A 15741-nucleotide genomic window follows, 5' to 3' on the forward strand; every position below is an offset into this window, starting at 1 on the left:
TGTTCCTCGGACATCCCGGCCGATGATTTTTTTTATTTTTTGTGGGATTCAATCACAAATAGAATTTTGCTAGAGCTATATTATAGCAATGCAAAATTTTACATTTAATATTATTTGTATTGGACTACAAATATCCAAATTAAGCTGATAGCTGTGTGAATTTAAAAAAAATTGGAAAAATCACAGGTTTAGCAAACTTTAGTGTAGTAAAAGCAAATGAGACAAAATTTATTTCCATAAATATGAGAGTTGAAATCTGAACAAAATACAAGTAGCATAATTATATACACTATGAATTAATGTCTCAAAAAATAATTTAAAATGCTGCCATATAATTCTTAAAACTGCCTTACTGATTTTCAAACTTCTAACACTTTTAATATGCTTGTGAAGCCCCGTTGTCCACCTGAACAAGAATCTTGTGTTCAATTTAAAATAAAACAACGTTTTGTCAATTTTCGTCAATCATATAACAGTGATATAATTTTGGATTTTCCATTTTACGACTTGTAATATTTGCATCAACAAAAATTACTGTTATATCCACAATCTTGTGCACATATATATAATTCCATTTCCAGCTCACATAATAATATGAATACACATTTCATTTACAACAGTTAGTGATATGTTTTTCAAAGAGGTATTGCCAAGACAATTTATTTGCAATTAGCCAGTGCAATAAACGTCTCAAAAACAATTAAAATATAATTATCTTGTTGAACAATATACAATCACATACGTTTGCAACTTTCCTCTATATGTCGAATTTCATTTTATTGCTTCAATTCATCTAACATTGATAAATATTTCGCGGTTTTCGCGTTGTGTGCCTCAAAGCCAGCTCTGCTCTCTCTATAACGACCGATTACATACTTTTAATCCTTTCCTTTACATTTCTATAACTCTCTGCTGTGTTATATTGATATAACAACTCGTATATTATATATTTTACTTGATCCTGGTGGATAGCAAGCGCTGCATGCTGAGTAAACTCTTCTCTAAGCTGTTGGCGAATTTCCACGTGCTGGTCGACTCGCACGAGATGAATGCTGACAAGCAGAACGTGATGCTGTCTTTCCGAGGGTTGTACGACGCTCCGTATCCGTCCGGCACCACTGGTCCATAACCCATGAAACTGTCACTCACCGTTCCCACCTGATTCAAATTTCATCATTTTAAAAATTGTCTTATTTTGATTAAAATTAAAATTATTAAGGGCAATATATTAAAACATGTAAATAAAGAGAAAATTTGTGTTGACATTTTGCATTTTTTTAACATTTTCATTTGAAACTGAACATTTACGTGGCTGTTTTTTTTTAAACTCAGTAGCTCATCCAATCTCTGAAAAGCTAAAATATCTCCCCATTGCCTTGACACTTCTAGGAATTTCGAGAGCCAACAGGCTGACTGACGGTGGTGAAAGAAATTAATGTAATAAACCGTCACTCTTTTTAATTGGAATTGTTACTTTTTGATTTGTTATGAATTTATTTGTGTTCAATTTAAATATTAGCAATTTATGGAAAATATATTTGAAATTAAACCTGGCTTGTTGAGAGGGAGAAGTGGTTGAGTTTTTTGAAAGCATCGTCCGCAAACAGGTCTGGTTCCATCTGGTATTGCTCTTTGGCTGCTTGTTTCCAGCCAAGGAGGTGGATGTCAATGCCCTGGCCGAGGATGTTGTCCACCATTTCGGACGTTTGCTTCGTCACAGCGTCGTCGAATAAGTCCAAGCACTGCTACAAAAAGTAAAAGAAATAATTAATATGCTATTTTAATGGTTTTTTTGAAATACCTGGAGTAGATTTCGGTTATCATTTTCGATCTCAAGGTGGCACATTTTCTCGACCCAGGCCATGGCCTCGAGGCTGGCCGACCTGATGCAGTCCACTCTGCCCATTTGGAATCTGCGCGTCGACGCGCTTTCGTACGTGGCTGTCAGTTTTCTGTTCAGCCTGTAAATTTTAATTTACGACCTAGAAGGTTGGTTCTTTATTTAACTTGAAGACGAGGTGCAGGAATGACAAAAATTAACTGAATAGTGTGGACAAAATGAAAAAAATGAGTCATTTTTAGCTAAAATAAAGTGGTTCATCCATCTAAAATGACGTGCAACGAATAATATATATTGAACATCCGTGCAGCGTTTTGATTACATCAATTCCTGACCTGAAGTAGGCGAGTTGCAGGGCTAACTGGATATAAGCATCCGGGCTAACCTTGCACGATTTGATGTACTCCTTACCATAATTAGTGAACCGGTAGACATAAAAGTCCAAATCTTGCACTGAACTGCTCGAAAATAATAATCATTAGCCAAATTGTTCGACTCCGCCACGGAGATAAAATTTGCCTGTTTAAAATATTCGCGGCGCTTTGAATGTGCTGGTGCAGTGGCCCGCTCATTTGCCACTGCAGCGGCTGCGGGGCTGGTATGGACGTTTTCGAGTAGGTCAGGGGCTCCTGGGCCTGCTTGTGCAGCTGCTCGACTAATTGCACCATCGCAACCCCTTCAGCCGGAGAGTGTTCGTAGCACAGGCCCCACACCCCGTCACTGCACAGAATCAACTAAAACCACAACAAAAATTTTTATTAGTCAGAAAATTGAAAACATCCCTTTCTAGTGTAAGCGAGATTAAATTTCTTCGCTGTAGAAACTGTGAAAAGTTGAGAATTTTACACTTTCAAAAAGGTTTTGTGCTGGGATTTAATCGATTAATTAAATTTCAAATTTCGCATAAATTATATAAATCATAGAAATATCCGGAAATATCAAAATATTCATATAATTATAATTTTCATGATTTTTCTAGCTGACTTGTGCTATATTTGTACCATTTTTGTATTCTGACTAGACGAGAATAAACAATTTAAGTATTATTATTATATATTATTCATTGCAGTTAATTGTTCCGTTTCTTTTCAAATTATAATTGAAAGAAAAATTTAAAATATATAAGATGCTTCAGAATTTTCATAAAAATCTAGTAAATTTAAAAATGAATAAAAAATAATTGAAATGAATAATTTAAAATTGGATTAATTAATAATTAACGTTTTAATTTAAAATTTGCTTTGACGCAGTACTCGGAACAGAAAGAATTATACGCACCTGAACAGTTTTGTCGAACCATCTGTTGCTCGAGTTGTGCGCACTGCCACCCCCGTGGATCATCTGGTGGGCCATGTTAGTCTCGTCTCGGACGCCCACCCTGTGCCCTTTTTCGTCTGAAAGTCCTCGATAGTTGAACGAGACTGGCAAGGGTTCATCCATGCAAATCAGCGCTAGCGAGCTCTGAATCAACTCCATGTTTTCGCAGTTCTTGTCACCTGTGCACAGAGGAAATTATCCTTAAAATTCAAATTTATCAGAAATTTATAATTAAATCAAACGACCGGCTTGATGAAAAGGGGAGTTTAATGGTTAATTTTTTTAATGTTTTTTGCTTTAAAGCCAAAATTTTAGCCCAAAATCTTTTCAGGGGTTAGCTGAGCAAGAAAAAAATATGCTAAATTGATGTTCATGTCCCAATTTTTATTTTTAGTAAAGTTGTGGAATTTTGCCTAGACCAATTTAGAATGAAAAAGATGTGACTATTCATTTTCATCTTTTTCTTTGCATCTCAATATTTTTAATGTTTTCAGACTGACTAGACTTAACCAAATCTGTTTCCGATTTTTAAAATTAGAAAAAGATGAAACTACATAATATAACTCTATGATTTGAGCCATTTTTATATAATTTCGCATTGATAACTAGAAACTATCAAATAATTTGATACAAAATTGATATTAAACTTGTAAACTAACATTTTAAGTCGGATATAAAATCGCCAAAATATTTAAATTATTGAGAAAAACAGTGAATCATTAACGCACTGAAAATAAATACAATATCCGGACTTAACGGTAGTTTAAGATCAAGCAGAGGGCTTTATAAGTCTATCTCAAAAGACATTGCGTGATTCGTGCTCATTAATAATTGGTGGTGTGTCTCTCTCTACAAGTACGTGAGACAGACGGTCAGACGTACGTAAAATTTATAGGGCTATTAAAATTTTTGCCACTGTAAAAACTCTAGTAAAATAAGCAACCTGTTTAAAACCCGGAGAGAAATGAGAGGAAAATAAATTATAACGGATTTTAGATTATGCAAAGAAATCTTTACGTTGCATCCCAGAACGCAACAAGAAAAAGCTCCCATTTCTCCCTCCCTCATTCCCTCTGCTTCCCATCCTCCCACCTTTTTGCCTGCAAATCGCCCGGAATTCTTTTGACCCCCAACTGTCTGTTTTTGTTGTGATTTATGATTGTGTCAGTGTGGGAGTGTAATACTGGTGATGATTACTTTATGAACACATTATACGTCCAGTGAAGTGCACAATAATCGAAGATTTGAAGCTGCTGGTGTGTGCAACGCATTCTAGTGTCGTGTGTTATGTTATGACATGTACTGTTATTATTAGTTCAGCTGTGAATTCCGTGAGGTGAAGTGACAGTGGTGGTGCTTATTATTGTTTTCGAAATATTATCTGTGTTCGTCTAGATATTGTGAGTTAATGTATTACATCAACAGTAGTTCAAACTGGAATAATATGTAAATAATCGCCTTCGCCTCCGAGACCTCCCAACGGTATGTACATGTAGGATGACGTATGAAGTTACATAATGTGGTAATACGTAGATATCGTAACGTAATTTGGGATAAATCTTCCGTGTTTTGACACTCACAGTAACGTCAGGGTCGGACTCCGAAGGTTTTAGTTGTCTTCAATCCTCAAATAATAGCTCAATTAAGTTAATCTTCGAAAGTTGAACGCAAATCATAATTTGATTTTATCAGCTACAGGCAAATTTTCACACATGTGTAGTAGATATTTTGCCGGCTATGACCTGCCACCTTTTTGTAAATGGGGTTATTTGCACATCACTCCACCATCTTTTTATATACAATTTTAAGACTCACAAGAACAGCATAAGCGCTATTATTGTTATTATTATTCACTTGTAAATAAGTACACAAACACGTTTTCTTTCATTTATAGTCTTACATTTTTTAGAAAATAAAAATTAGGGATTGGCTGCTTTCCTAGCTTCAAGCTTGGAATTTCCCCACTTTCAAACAAGTAAAAATTAGTTTCACTCAAAATTTTTGTCTCTTTACAGAGATGGATGAAATGGACCACGCTTCGAATTAAGCATCGACCTCCTCAGCTTTAAGGTAGGGGACCTCTTTTTTTAAAAAATTATTATTTGTACAATATTATGCATAAAATGACCATCTGAGCGTAATTTTAAAGGGCGAAGGGATTTAAAATCAAGATGAGGGAATTTCAAATGATCATATTTTACGCACGTCACAAACAGTTTTTTTAAACGTACTTTGAGCAAGTTGCTCCCTGACTTGGGCCCAGGTGTCTCTTCTGTTAGTGGTGAGCAGTCCGATGGCCGGCTGAAGGTTGTTCATCGAAAATCGGGCGTTGGCATCCTTCACGATGCCCTGAACGGCGGCGGCGATGTTTTCCTCGCTCACAGCACAGCCGTCCTTTTTCAGAAGCACCAAGTAGAACTGAAACCAGAATTTAACTTTTTTCAATTTGTAGGAATACAGAAATAGGAAAGGAAAATATCTGGCTTTTCGGAGATCACAACTAAAAACATTCTATGACTTTCATTTTTTTTTAATTATTGCTCAACAAGAAACAGTTTTAAACCTTGTGTTTAGAAACCTTGTGTTTAAAATTAAATAAATTTAATGCCGTCCTAAAACATCATTATTTCATACAAATTTTGTTCTCATCTCTCAGATTATAGATTCCCCATTTTTTTCCTCATAAAGGGACTGACCTGATTTTTGCAGGCGACGATGATGTGTTCTTGGCTGCGTGGTGAGCAGGGCTCGGTGATGAGCATGTCCCGGGGCACCGAAGGGACGCGGCATGATGTCAAAAGCCGGTAGAACTGCGTCATGCAGAGCGGCTGACCTTTTTCCCGACTCGTTGCTCTCTCCTGGGGTATGCCCCCGCTGCTCAACAAACATAAAACCATGACAAATCGGCACACAAGCGCGTGAACAGCGTAATTTTTTAATTACGCCAACACCTTAGAATCAGATTTATTGCTTCTATTTTATTTCATGTTATACTGACTGGTCTAGAATTTCTTTATGCTTGAGCAGACCGGTGGCGAGTCTGGCTGCGAGCGCCGCCTGTTCGGAAAGGTTCATCGGGCTCCTCGGAGGCAGCACCATCCCGGGGTTCGAGTTGATCGGCAGGGCCAGCGGGTTGCCCAAGTACATGTCGTTCAGCCACCACTCGTACGCCTGCAAATCGGAAAATTCGACTGTTTTATTTAATATTTTATAAACCACGCCATATTTCCTGGTTTGCGGCACTGAAAGTTTCATTTCATTTTTTTTTTTAATTTAGGCAAGAATTGGTACAATCTAAAAGGGAAGTAGTCGTAAAAAATGTTGAGCAGAGAAGATTAATGAATTTATGCAATTTTAGTCCTCCAAGCTTTTTAATTTAATTTGGTTTCTGGTTTTTCAGAAACATTTATTATCTTGCAAAAACGTACATTTTGCTTCATTATTCCGGTAAGTGTTTTGTTGCAGCATTTAAGTATGTATAAAAGTACAAAAAATATATTTGAAAATTTATTCCTCGCCAATTTTATGATATTTTCTGCACAAATAAATTGAGTCGGTATCTTTGCACGAGTGAAAACGAAATCAACTGCAGGATTTGCAATGAATCGAATGAAAAGCGGTGCTCGTTTAATTCAACAGCGTTGCCCTTTAGAGCAGCGTGTAACTGAATTGGTGCGCACTGCTCTTCATGAAAAATTCAGTCTATTGAACACGCAGCTAGCGTGCAAATGCAAATGCAGACAGGTCTGCGCTGGAGCTGGAGCTGGAGCTTCCACCCACCCACGCGTCGGGCGGGCAGGTTTAAGTTTGCACGCCTGTTTTAGGCGGGTTCAGGGCGGTGGCAACGGCGGCGCGAGGGCGGGTGGCGCTGAATCATTGGTCGGGCGCCGGCGCCTCCGCATCCCTTGCGACTCGCCGTGCCGGAGATTTTACTCCGTTTGGCCTCATTCGCGCTCGCGATCAATGCCTCTTTGTCTAATAAGCCCTTTTTTTCTCGCATCTTGCCCGCGGAATTCCAACTGACCACATTTGGACGCTTTCCATTCACGCTCTGCGCGCCCTTGAACTTGGCCTCTGCTCGCCAATTTGCCTCAAAGGCCGCGAAATGAGTAATTTTATGCCGGCAAGTGTCCTTGTTTCTGCATGCTAATCAGGCTCTCGCGGCCGCTTCTTCATTTCCTCCACCCCACTTTGTCAAACTATAAATTATGAAGGATTCTTCACCTTGTAAGCGTACTAGTTTTCTGGTATTTGGCGTCAAACGCGCAGGGTTTGGGGTGTTTTTTTTTTAAATTTATTATTTAAATTTGATCTCTACAGAATGCCGACTTAATTTTGCATTATTGGCTCCTGGAAAAGGTTAATTTTTTTTGCTTAAATGAGCAATAATCTAATCAGGACCGAGCAACAATTAAATTTCAAATTTTGCCCAATTACACAAAAGGTTAAACGGCTCGTCCATGGTTTTTCGCTTGATTTCGATTCCTCTCGTCGCGATCTATCCAACTGTGTGCTATTTTTCGGGTTAGACCAAGACTTTGTCTTGTCGGTCTGTACCCTTTCTGCAGAAGACACTCTTAAAAATTAATTATCTTAATTATGCGCTAAATTTTCCTCATGTAGAAATAAAATATGATTTTGAGTGATTAGATCGAAAAATTTTGGCGGGGATTTTCCGGGAAACAGCACTACCAAGGCAAATTTTAGCTCTTGTTCAAATTTTGGTGATATCGTAGGACAAAAGTTGAGAGATATTTTTAGAAATTTGTAATCCAACTGATTTAGATAATGGTTGCCTTTGATTATTACTAGTGTGTGGTGATTCTCCCCACTACTGTGTGCTGGAAACTTCCAGGCACTCAGGGTTGCATTTGCTTACCACCCGGTTTTTTAAGGTTTTTTACCACTCAATTTTTACCAATTTCGTGCGCAAGAATTGCAAGAAATGAATTTGTTCTATTTTTCTTCAATGAAAATCTAAAGTTTCGGTCGGAGTGCTCAAAATTTCCTCCACTGTGCAGATATTTTCTTTTAAATTGCCATTTTAGTGCCTCATTTTCTCCAAAAATGTATCTCTGACAATTTTTCAAGTCGAGCTCAAAATTAGTAAATTATTGAAAAATAAGGTGAAAACATTGCATGCAAGAAATTAGAAAAAGTTGAATTTAAAAAAAATGCGGCTTTTTGCAACCCTGCAGGCACTTCTCGTTCGATTACAACAAGTCTCTTAATAACCAGTGGAAACGAATATTCATTTCATTTTCCATCGAAAAGTCTAATTTTCCTCAAACCAGGTCTTCAACAGGATCGTTTAAAAATTCTTTTGCATTGCAAAAAACGAAAAGGGTGATTTAATCAATTATGCCAAAATCACTTGGTTTGTGATTTTTCAAACCAAAATAATTTGTCTACGTACCCAATTGTCGTGGTTTTTGTGCCGCTCGAGCAGTATGGCCTGCAGCTTTGGCGCTTCGTTGGTCTGGAAGGCTTGAACACATCGTCTGGTACGCTCAAACTCCGCGTCCTTCAAGATGACCCTGGCGAATTGAAGGTACTTGGAGATGGTCTGCTCCACACTCGGCACCGGTAGCTTTGGCAGATCGGCGCCCTATGCAAATTTTACCGTTTCAAATCGACAGTTTAAAAATTCTGCAGTCTTCTACGCAAGCAAAAATTTTAATTTTATTTTTTTCTTGCATTATTTAGGAGCGTGTAAAGCTGGAAGCAAAAAGAACAAAGCCAACAAATTCGTATCATAGCACATTGAACGTGAACTAATTGGCACGGCCAACTGCTTGCGCTTTTGCAATAATTCATCTGGCCAAAATCAAGTTGCTCAACCCGTCATATGCTTGATGGTTTAATTATAAAAGCAGCCGCACTATTTTTAAAGCGTGTAGTGTAGAAAAATCAGCCTCGGAGCTCACCGATTTGAATTTATTTTTTCCGTCTTCTCGCTGGAAAAGAAAAAGAGAAAATCCTGATTTACGAGCGACAGAGGCTAGTAAATAATTCATTCCTTAGAGTAACACTTACGTTGGAAATCATGAAATAATTATTATTTTTCAAGGGGCAGGGGAAATTCCTCGCGTGCAAACGGCAGGTCGAAACGCGACAAAATAATAATTATTATTTCAGTGCGAATATAGAGAGGCCGAGGGGAGCCGAGGGGGAGGGAGGGATTCAGAGGCAGCATCTGGCTGCGTGTGCTTTTCTCTGCACATTGTTTGTCCCGTGCCAATTGCCGGTACGATGAGCACTAACCGAAAGACGCATTGTTCGCAGATTCCAATCACATGACTCACAACGTTACGCAATAAAAATTTGTGTCAGTTTTCATGGGAAATGTTCGTAATTTTCTCCGGAGGGTAGAAAAAGCAACCCTTAATAATTGGAGCCGTGGTTCGTCTCTGCGGGCGGTTATGCAACCAGCTCGACGACAAAATAAGTCCAAGACGCAAATAAATCCAATTTAAATGTTGATCGCCAACGCAGCAAAGAACTCAATTGGGTGGAGGTAATTGGATTTTTGGGTTAAGAAACGCGTGAAAAGCGCAAATTGAACGTAGGCGTCGCGACGGGGGCGGCCGTAATTGGCCCTCGGTTCAGGTAGCGGGACGGCCAGGTGACTGGCTGGCCGGTCGAAGGTGTCGCGGCAATTGTATGTACGTATTTTTGGCAAAGCCTGGTTTAATCGATTTGCCAGCGTTGCCCTCTGACGTCAGTGGGCATCAAAGTATTGATCGAGGTGCCCTTGCCAGCTGCACGCCAGCGCCTCTGCATGTGACCTGGCGAAACGCGCACCCCTCAGTCACAAACCACCCAAAGCAAACGAGTGTGTGCAGCTTTTCCCTTCTCTCTCTCGCTCTTTCCCGTTGCCGTGCTTTGTGCGGGCCAGCAGCCGCGGGGATGTATTATACGCGATAAAAACTTCGAGAGCGTGATACCGGCGACGATGACTGAATTTTTCCGGCAGCAAGTTCGCCACTTGCCGCAGCCCACAAACTTTGACTGTTCAATTTTTATGATTTGAACAGAGAGATTCATGGATTGTGATATTAAAAATGGTTTAATTTGATGAAAAGTTATGGCTATTTAACGGCACACAAAAACCATATTGAATGTAATTTATTTGATCTAATTAAAAAGGTTGAGCCTTATTTCATGATATTATTTTAAAAATAATGTCTTAATTTTCACGTGTGCAATTTAAAAATGGATTTTTGTACCAGAGTATATTATTAAATGCAGTTGAATAATTTTCACAGCTCTACCGAACTCGATGCTCTCCTGAGCAAAATCGATAATGGCTAGTTAATAAACATTAGACGTAAGAGAAGAGTTGGATCGAGTTTTACCTCTCCCATGAAGCTGGAACCTTCGTTGGATGAAAAGCCGGAGTTCTCTTTTCCCGGCGCCGACGAGAAGAATCGCTTCGGCAGGCTCCAAATCGCATCCTTCCATCCTAAGATTTGAAAATATGACAGGCGGACAGTCAGGAATGAAACCATGGGTGGCAATTTCGTTTTTTCCTCTCGTTTATTTACATATACATGTTTATTTTGCTTTTTGTTTATCGACTCGTCTACAACGGATCCCTCCCTCATTCACGATGTGTTTTGTATTCGCCTCACGCCCTTCTTGCTCGCGCGCAGCATCCTCTCTCATTTAATCAAATTTGCTCTAATCGCCCAGATACATAATCTGTTTATTGCTTTCGAGTGTGTGACAGACTACTTTTTATTTATTTTTTATCTTGAACCAAAAACCAAGGCGCAGCATCCGATTTCCCGGGAGATTTATTTTTACTCTTTTATATTTACACAAACTCCCGCCTCTTCTGTTCAAACTAACAAATTGCAAAGGAATCGTGTCTGGGTTTACCTCCTGCGTGTGAGTGTGTTTGTGTTTATAATATGTATGTATAGTATGCTTGCAACAATAACAATAATTATCTTCACTGCACACTGAGCAAATTTCGTCTTTTGATACCTCCGCGATAGTTTTACATTATTTGATATGCTCTCCGTTGGAATTCTCGTTACAGCGATTATCCGCTACAAATTATACATACAGTAACTTTCTTTTTCTTGTAATTCGGTTACAGTGCGTTTAGACATGTAGATTAGGAGAGTATACGTTTTGGCAAAGACATTGTTTCCAACCACGTTAGAGAATTTCACATTCAAAGCAAAAATTCTGATTTTTTTTTCTCAAAAGACGCTGATTCGTGAAAAATGTCGACGCCAACACAATTTGTATTTTGTTCATTAAATGTAGCATTCACACTCGCTCACACCTAAATGGAAATTATAAAACAATGTGTGAGAAACAAACAGAAGCATTTTTGCTGCGATATAATTATAGGTCGTCGTAATATTCTGTTTAAGACACTTGCAAAATTGTTAAAGAGATTAACGTGACTAAAGATTTTGATAACAGACAGCTTCCTACGCTCACTCGCTCGCTCTTTTTTTCGTATTGATGCTTAATTGAATAACAGTGCGATTTTCGTAACATTCTCGCACTCACTTAATCAACGGTTATAGTTTTAATTACAATTCAGACGAACACTTCAACAGCTTTTCTACTATTATAATGCGCGATATAATTTAGGCATTCTACGATGAGTTAGACGACACAGGGCATTCGCATTCGCACGCATTCCTCCTTGGACTCGTATATATTTCCGTTTTGGTCGTCGGACTCGCAATCAGTCAGACATGCACACGTCTAACACTAATTTACAGTCTCTAGTAATTTTCAATCAAAATTCATGTTACGCGCACGTGAAGGCGGAGAGGCTCCCCGCGCTTCACTTTTATACATTAGTTAAATCTACGGTCGCACCACTTGACGTGGATGCTTGATATGTTTATGATCTTGGTTGTTTCTTTGACGGTTTTGAAACCGAAGACAGGTTAGTTGATTTTACACACCTCCCTCAAATATCTATCTGGCATCGCTCGTAATGAACAAACCTTCGAAATCCCTCTGCCAGAACATTATTATCACAGAATTATAACAATTGAAAATAGATCGATCGTTCAGTAACACTTTATATTATGCATTTACGTGCGCTAAGTAGATAACCTGTGCGACTAGGAGCCCTACAGTATAACATCCATAAATAATTTTACAATAATAATAGGCCAACAGAACGGTGTGAATCGAAAATTTAACTAGAATTTAACCGGTTGCGAGCACTGCTCATTCTTTTCTCAATAATAACTATCCTCTGCATGTCAATAATGGCAGTGCTGTATTTTTAAATTTATTACCCATCTCCGTGTAACATTCGTATGACTCTAATTATTTAAAATCAGTTTCTTCCGAAAAGAACTAGGATGAGACAAGGTTGTGAGTTAGAGAAGGTCACACTCATACACTCAGACGTGACAGAAACACAAAACTCGCCAGCAATCGGCAGGCGGCCGTATAAAAATCATTTTTTTTTTATTAATCTCGTCGTCGACCTGGCTTAGTAGTTGAAACCCTGTCTGAAGGGATTTTTACTGGCCGAATCTAGCGGCGGTGGCTGCTCACTTACCCCAGTTCTGAATGGATTCGTGTCCCTGGCCGACTGCGGCTGCGGTTGTTGAGGTGGCGGAGGCCGCTGCTGCTGCTGTGGGGGCGGAGGGACGTACTGTTGTTGGTAGCCCTGCTGGTAGTTGTCGTACGCCGCGCTGTTGTTGTCCACGTTTGTCTCCTGGTACTTCGAATACTCGAGGTGGTTGGTGACCTCGCCGGCGGCTCCGCCGATTTCGGCGGGGTTTGCCGACACGACGCTGTCCTGCATGACGTAGGTCTGATACTTCTTGTCCGGTGGGTCGGCCATGAGAATGTTGGCCTCGCTCTGGAAGGGCTTGAAGTCGTAGATGTCCTTCAGGTAGAGCAGCACCGGTGCGTAGAGCAAATTGGCGAACGCGATGCCCATGTTGAGCGCCGTGAAGCCGATCGCCTCGACGACGCTGCCGGCGATGATGGGCCCGACCGCGTACGCCAGCGAGTACGAGATGTCGGCGATGGCGTAGATGCTGCCGTAGACGGAGACGTAGCGCACGTCGACCAGGTAGCCGAGCGTGGGCAGCAGCGCCGTGTCGATCAGCGCGATGCCGAAGCAGATGCCGCAGATGGGAATCATCAGCATGACGTACGACGTGCTGAACGGGATGATGAAGCAGCACAGACCCTCCATCACCAGGCCGATGGAGGCCATCAACCACTGGTACTGCGGGTACTGCCTGGCCATCTTGACCGTGATGATGACGCCGATGACGTGCGGGAAGAAGGCCGGCAGCCAGATCATGCCGATCTTCCAGTTCTCCTGCGTCATGTTGTCCTCCATCCACAGCGAGATGGTGGGCTCGAGGAAGGCGAGCGCCACGTTGGACATCATGAGGGCGCCGGCGCACACGGCGATGTAAGGATCGATGAACAGCCGCCAGATGGGGATGGTCGACTGCTGCCTGTTCCGCTCGCTGTCCCGCAGCTGCTCCTTGATCGGCTTCATGACCAGCAGCAGGCCGAAGCCGTCGGCCAGCGAGACGAACGCCAGGATGAGGAACGGCATCTCCTTGCCGGCGAACTGGTAGAGCGCGCCGCCGAACGGCGGCGCCACCAGGCAGCCGAACGAGATGAAGGCGAGTGCTATGCCGAGGGCCTTGGAGCGTTCGGCCTCCTCGGTGAAGCGGTCGGCGATCATGGCGAGTCCGGCGGTGTCTGCGAACGCTGAGCCCACCCCCTGCAGGCTGCGCGCGAAGAAAAGGGTGCCGTAGCTGCGGCCGCACGCGAACACCGCCGTGCTGAAGAACATGATGGTCAGACCTATCATCATGGGGATGTCGTAGCCGATTCGGTCGATCAGGGCCCCCGAAAAAGGGTTCACCATCAGCTGCACGATCGCCTTGGAGGCGAAAAGGATGCCTGTCGCCTGGTCCTGGCCCTCGTGTCCGTGCCCAGGTACCAGCGTGCCGTTAACGTCCAACACGGGCGCTGGCGTTCCGAACGCGCCCGTGTAGCGCAGGTAGTCTGGGATGATGGGCACGATCACCATGTACAGCATGTTGTCCAGTAGCAACGCGATCGACACGATCACCAGGATGATCCGACGCTGGTTGGCCGGCTCCTGGATTTTGGCCCATGCCACTTCCTTGAACTCGTTCCACTCCATGTTGATGATCGGTATCTGGCGCGCCATTTTGCTAGAAGGGCTGTCTGTCGCGCGAGTCGGTCCTGATGCGCTTGCTTTCTTTCCACCCCCTTCTCGGCCTGGCAAAAACTTCTTTCTTTCTCTCTCAGGCACCTTTGAACACACGATCAGACACAAAATTAAAGACTCGCGATGCGTCAGATTGATTTCGGGAAAACTGAGAGGGATTGCTGCCGCGTTATCAGGACAGACTCGCGCGGAGGAGTTGAAATCTCCTGGGCATTGGTTTTCGCACGTGATTTGCATACAACCCCTCCAGAGGAATGAAAGCCACACGAGAGGCAAAAACGGATAAAAAATTGGACTCACCTGTGTCAGGCAGAGTGGAAGGCAGGCGATTCGAAATGAAGCTTCTGAGGTTAGAGGCCGTGGCGGCGGTGCTGTTGCCTAATTTGTCTGTTAGAAACGACAACGAGCTGGGCTGCGAGGCGGCATTGGTGCCCCTTTCGTCTTCCGAGTCTGCCGTCTTTGCCGCGGGTCGAGCGATCTGCCAGATTAAAAGTACTCTTCTCTCTCTCACTCTGTCTCTCGGAGGCCGCCTGCCTGCCTGCCCGCTCGATGGCTGCGCTGGTTCTGCACTACCTCCGTCCTGCTGCCCGCCCGCTCCGACCGCCCTTACGCACGCGCCTTTCCGCGCGCAGGTGAACAGCCGGCTCATGCCGCCGCCGCCTCCGCTGGCCGCAACATCGTCACCGATATCATCGCTGCAAACGCCACCCCGTTTAGAGGGTGCCCAACGGCCTTCTTCCTGAGGCCCAGACATCGGAACATCGGTTCCGTCGCCCACGTGCCGCTCGCTCCATTCACGCTTTTTGACAATGGCTTAATTCCTCTTTTAAGTCCCTGAGCGTGCGGTTGTAATTATAATACAGAAATAGCCAAATTTCCCTTCACCCAACAAATTTACGACATGCCAGAATGCACAATAGGCCCTGTACCACCACCGCAAGCGAAACAAAAGAAAATATTTGCACTATACTCAATTCCCTTCTCCTTTATTCGTTTTGTAAGCTCAATTAGCTATCGCAAACGGTTGCGGTTGATTTGTATGTTGAGCGTAATTCTAGCAGCCCTCGTCAGCAGAACGAACGAACGACCGGCGGAGGGGATGCTGACTGGGAACGGGGCACGAGGGAGCATCGCACACGCGCCGTGCAGCTCGGCTGACTTGGGCAGCATCTCCAGCGGGTCAAATATTGAATTTTCTGACTGGCAAACCTCTTGCTCAAGCAAAGGCTTGTGCCCTCCGCCGCAAAATCGATCTCGGCGCATAACACACACACGTTTAACTGAGACCGACAACCCTCAACATGAACCGAAATAATCCAGCACAAAATTTTATGCGATTATTTATTACACCTCTTAATTAGTA

The 15741-nt window shown here is 42.3% G+C and overlaps 1 protein-coding gene across 3 annotated transcripts; it reads right to left on the reverse strand.

Annotated features, from left to right (window-relative positions):
* Nucleotides 1–446: 446 nt before the first annotated feature.
* On the reverse strand, nt 447–15147 carry LOC135945466 (vesicular acetylcholine transporter-like). Of its 3 annotated transcripts, XM_065493181.1 has the most exons (13): nt 14679–15147; nt 10516–10622; nt 9085–9114; nt 8574–8765; nt 6156–6328; nt 5854–6031; nt 5389–5575; nt 3119–3336; nt 2360–2574; nt 2176–2298; nt 1802–1961; nt 1551–1745; nt 447–1158 (listed from the first exon to the last, which is right to left on the reverse strand). In XM_065493181.1, exons 1-13 carry the CDS (start codon nt 15130–15132, stop codon nt 952–954), a joined length of 2439 nt encoding a protein of 812 aa, XP_065349253.1. In that variant the 5' UTR covers nt 15133–15147; the 3' UTR covers nt 447–951. The 3 variants fall into 3 exon arrangements, with proteins under 3 accessions (XP_065349253.1, XP_065349254.1, XP_065349255.1); XM_065493182.1 differs by lacking the exon at nt 9085–9114; XM_065493183.1 differs by lacking the exons at nt 447–1158; nt 1551–1745; nt 1802–1961; ... (7 more) ...; nt 9085–9114; nt 10516–10622 and adding an exon at nt 10678–14462 and having other exon boundaries at nt 14679–14818.
* Nucleotides 15148–15741: the final 594 nt, after the last annotated feature.

The sequence above is a fragment of the Cloeon dipterum genome, chromosome X, assembly GCF_949628265.1.
Source record: "Cloeon dipterum chromosome X, ieCloDipt1.1, whole genome shotgun sequence".
Classification (NCBI taxonomy): Eukaryota; Metazoa; Arthropoda; class Insecta; order Ephemeroptera; family Baetidae; genus Cloeon; species Cloeon dipterum.

Coding starts and splice junctions, on each gene's coding strand:
- LOC135945466 (XM_065493181.1), bottom strand. CDS start 15,132: ATGTCTGGGCCTCAGGAAGAAGGCCGTTGGGCACCCTCTAAACGGGGT. Junction 5,576..5,853: donor TCGTCGCCTGCAAAAATCAG/GTCAGTCCCTTT, acceptor TTCTGGTTTCAG/TTCTACTTGGTGCTTCTGAA. Junction 1,746..1,801: donor ATAACCGAAATCTACTCCAG/GTATTTCAAAAA, acceptor TACTTTTTGTAG/CAGTGCTTGGACTTATTCGA.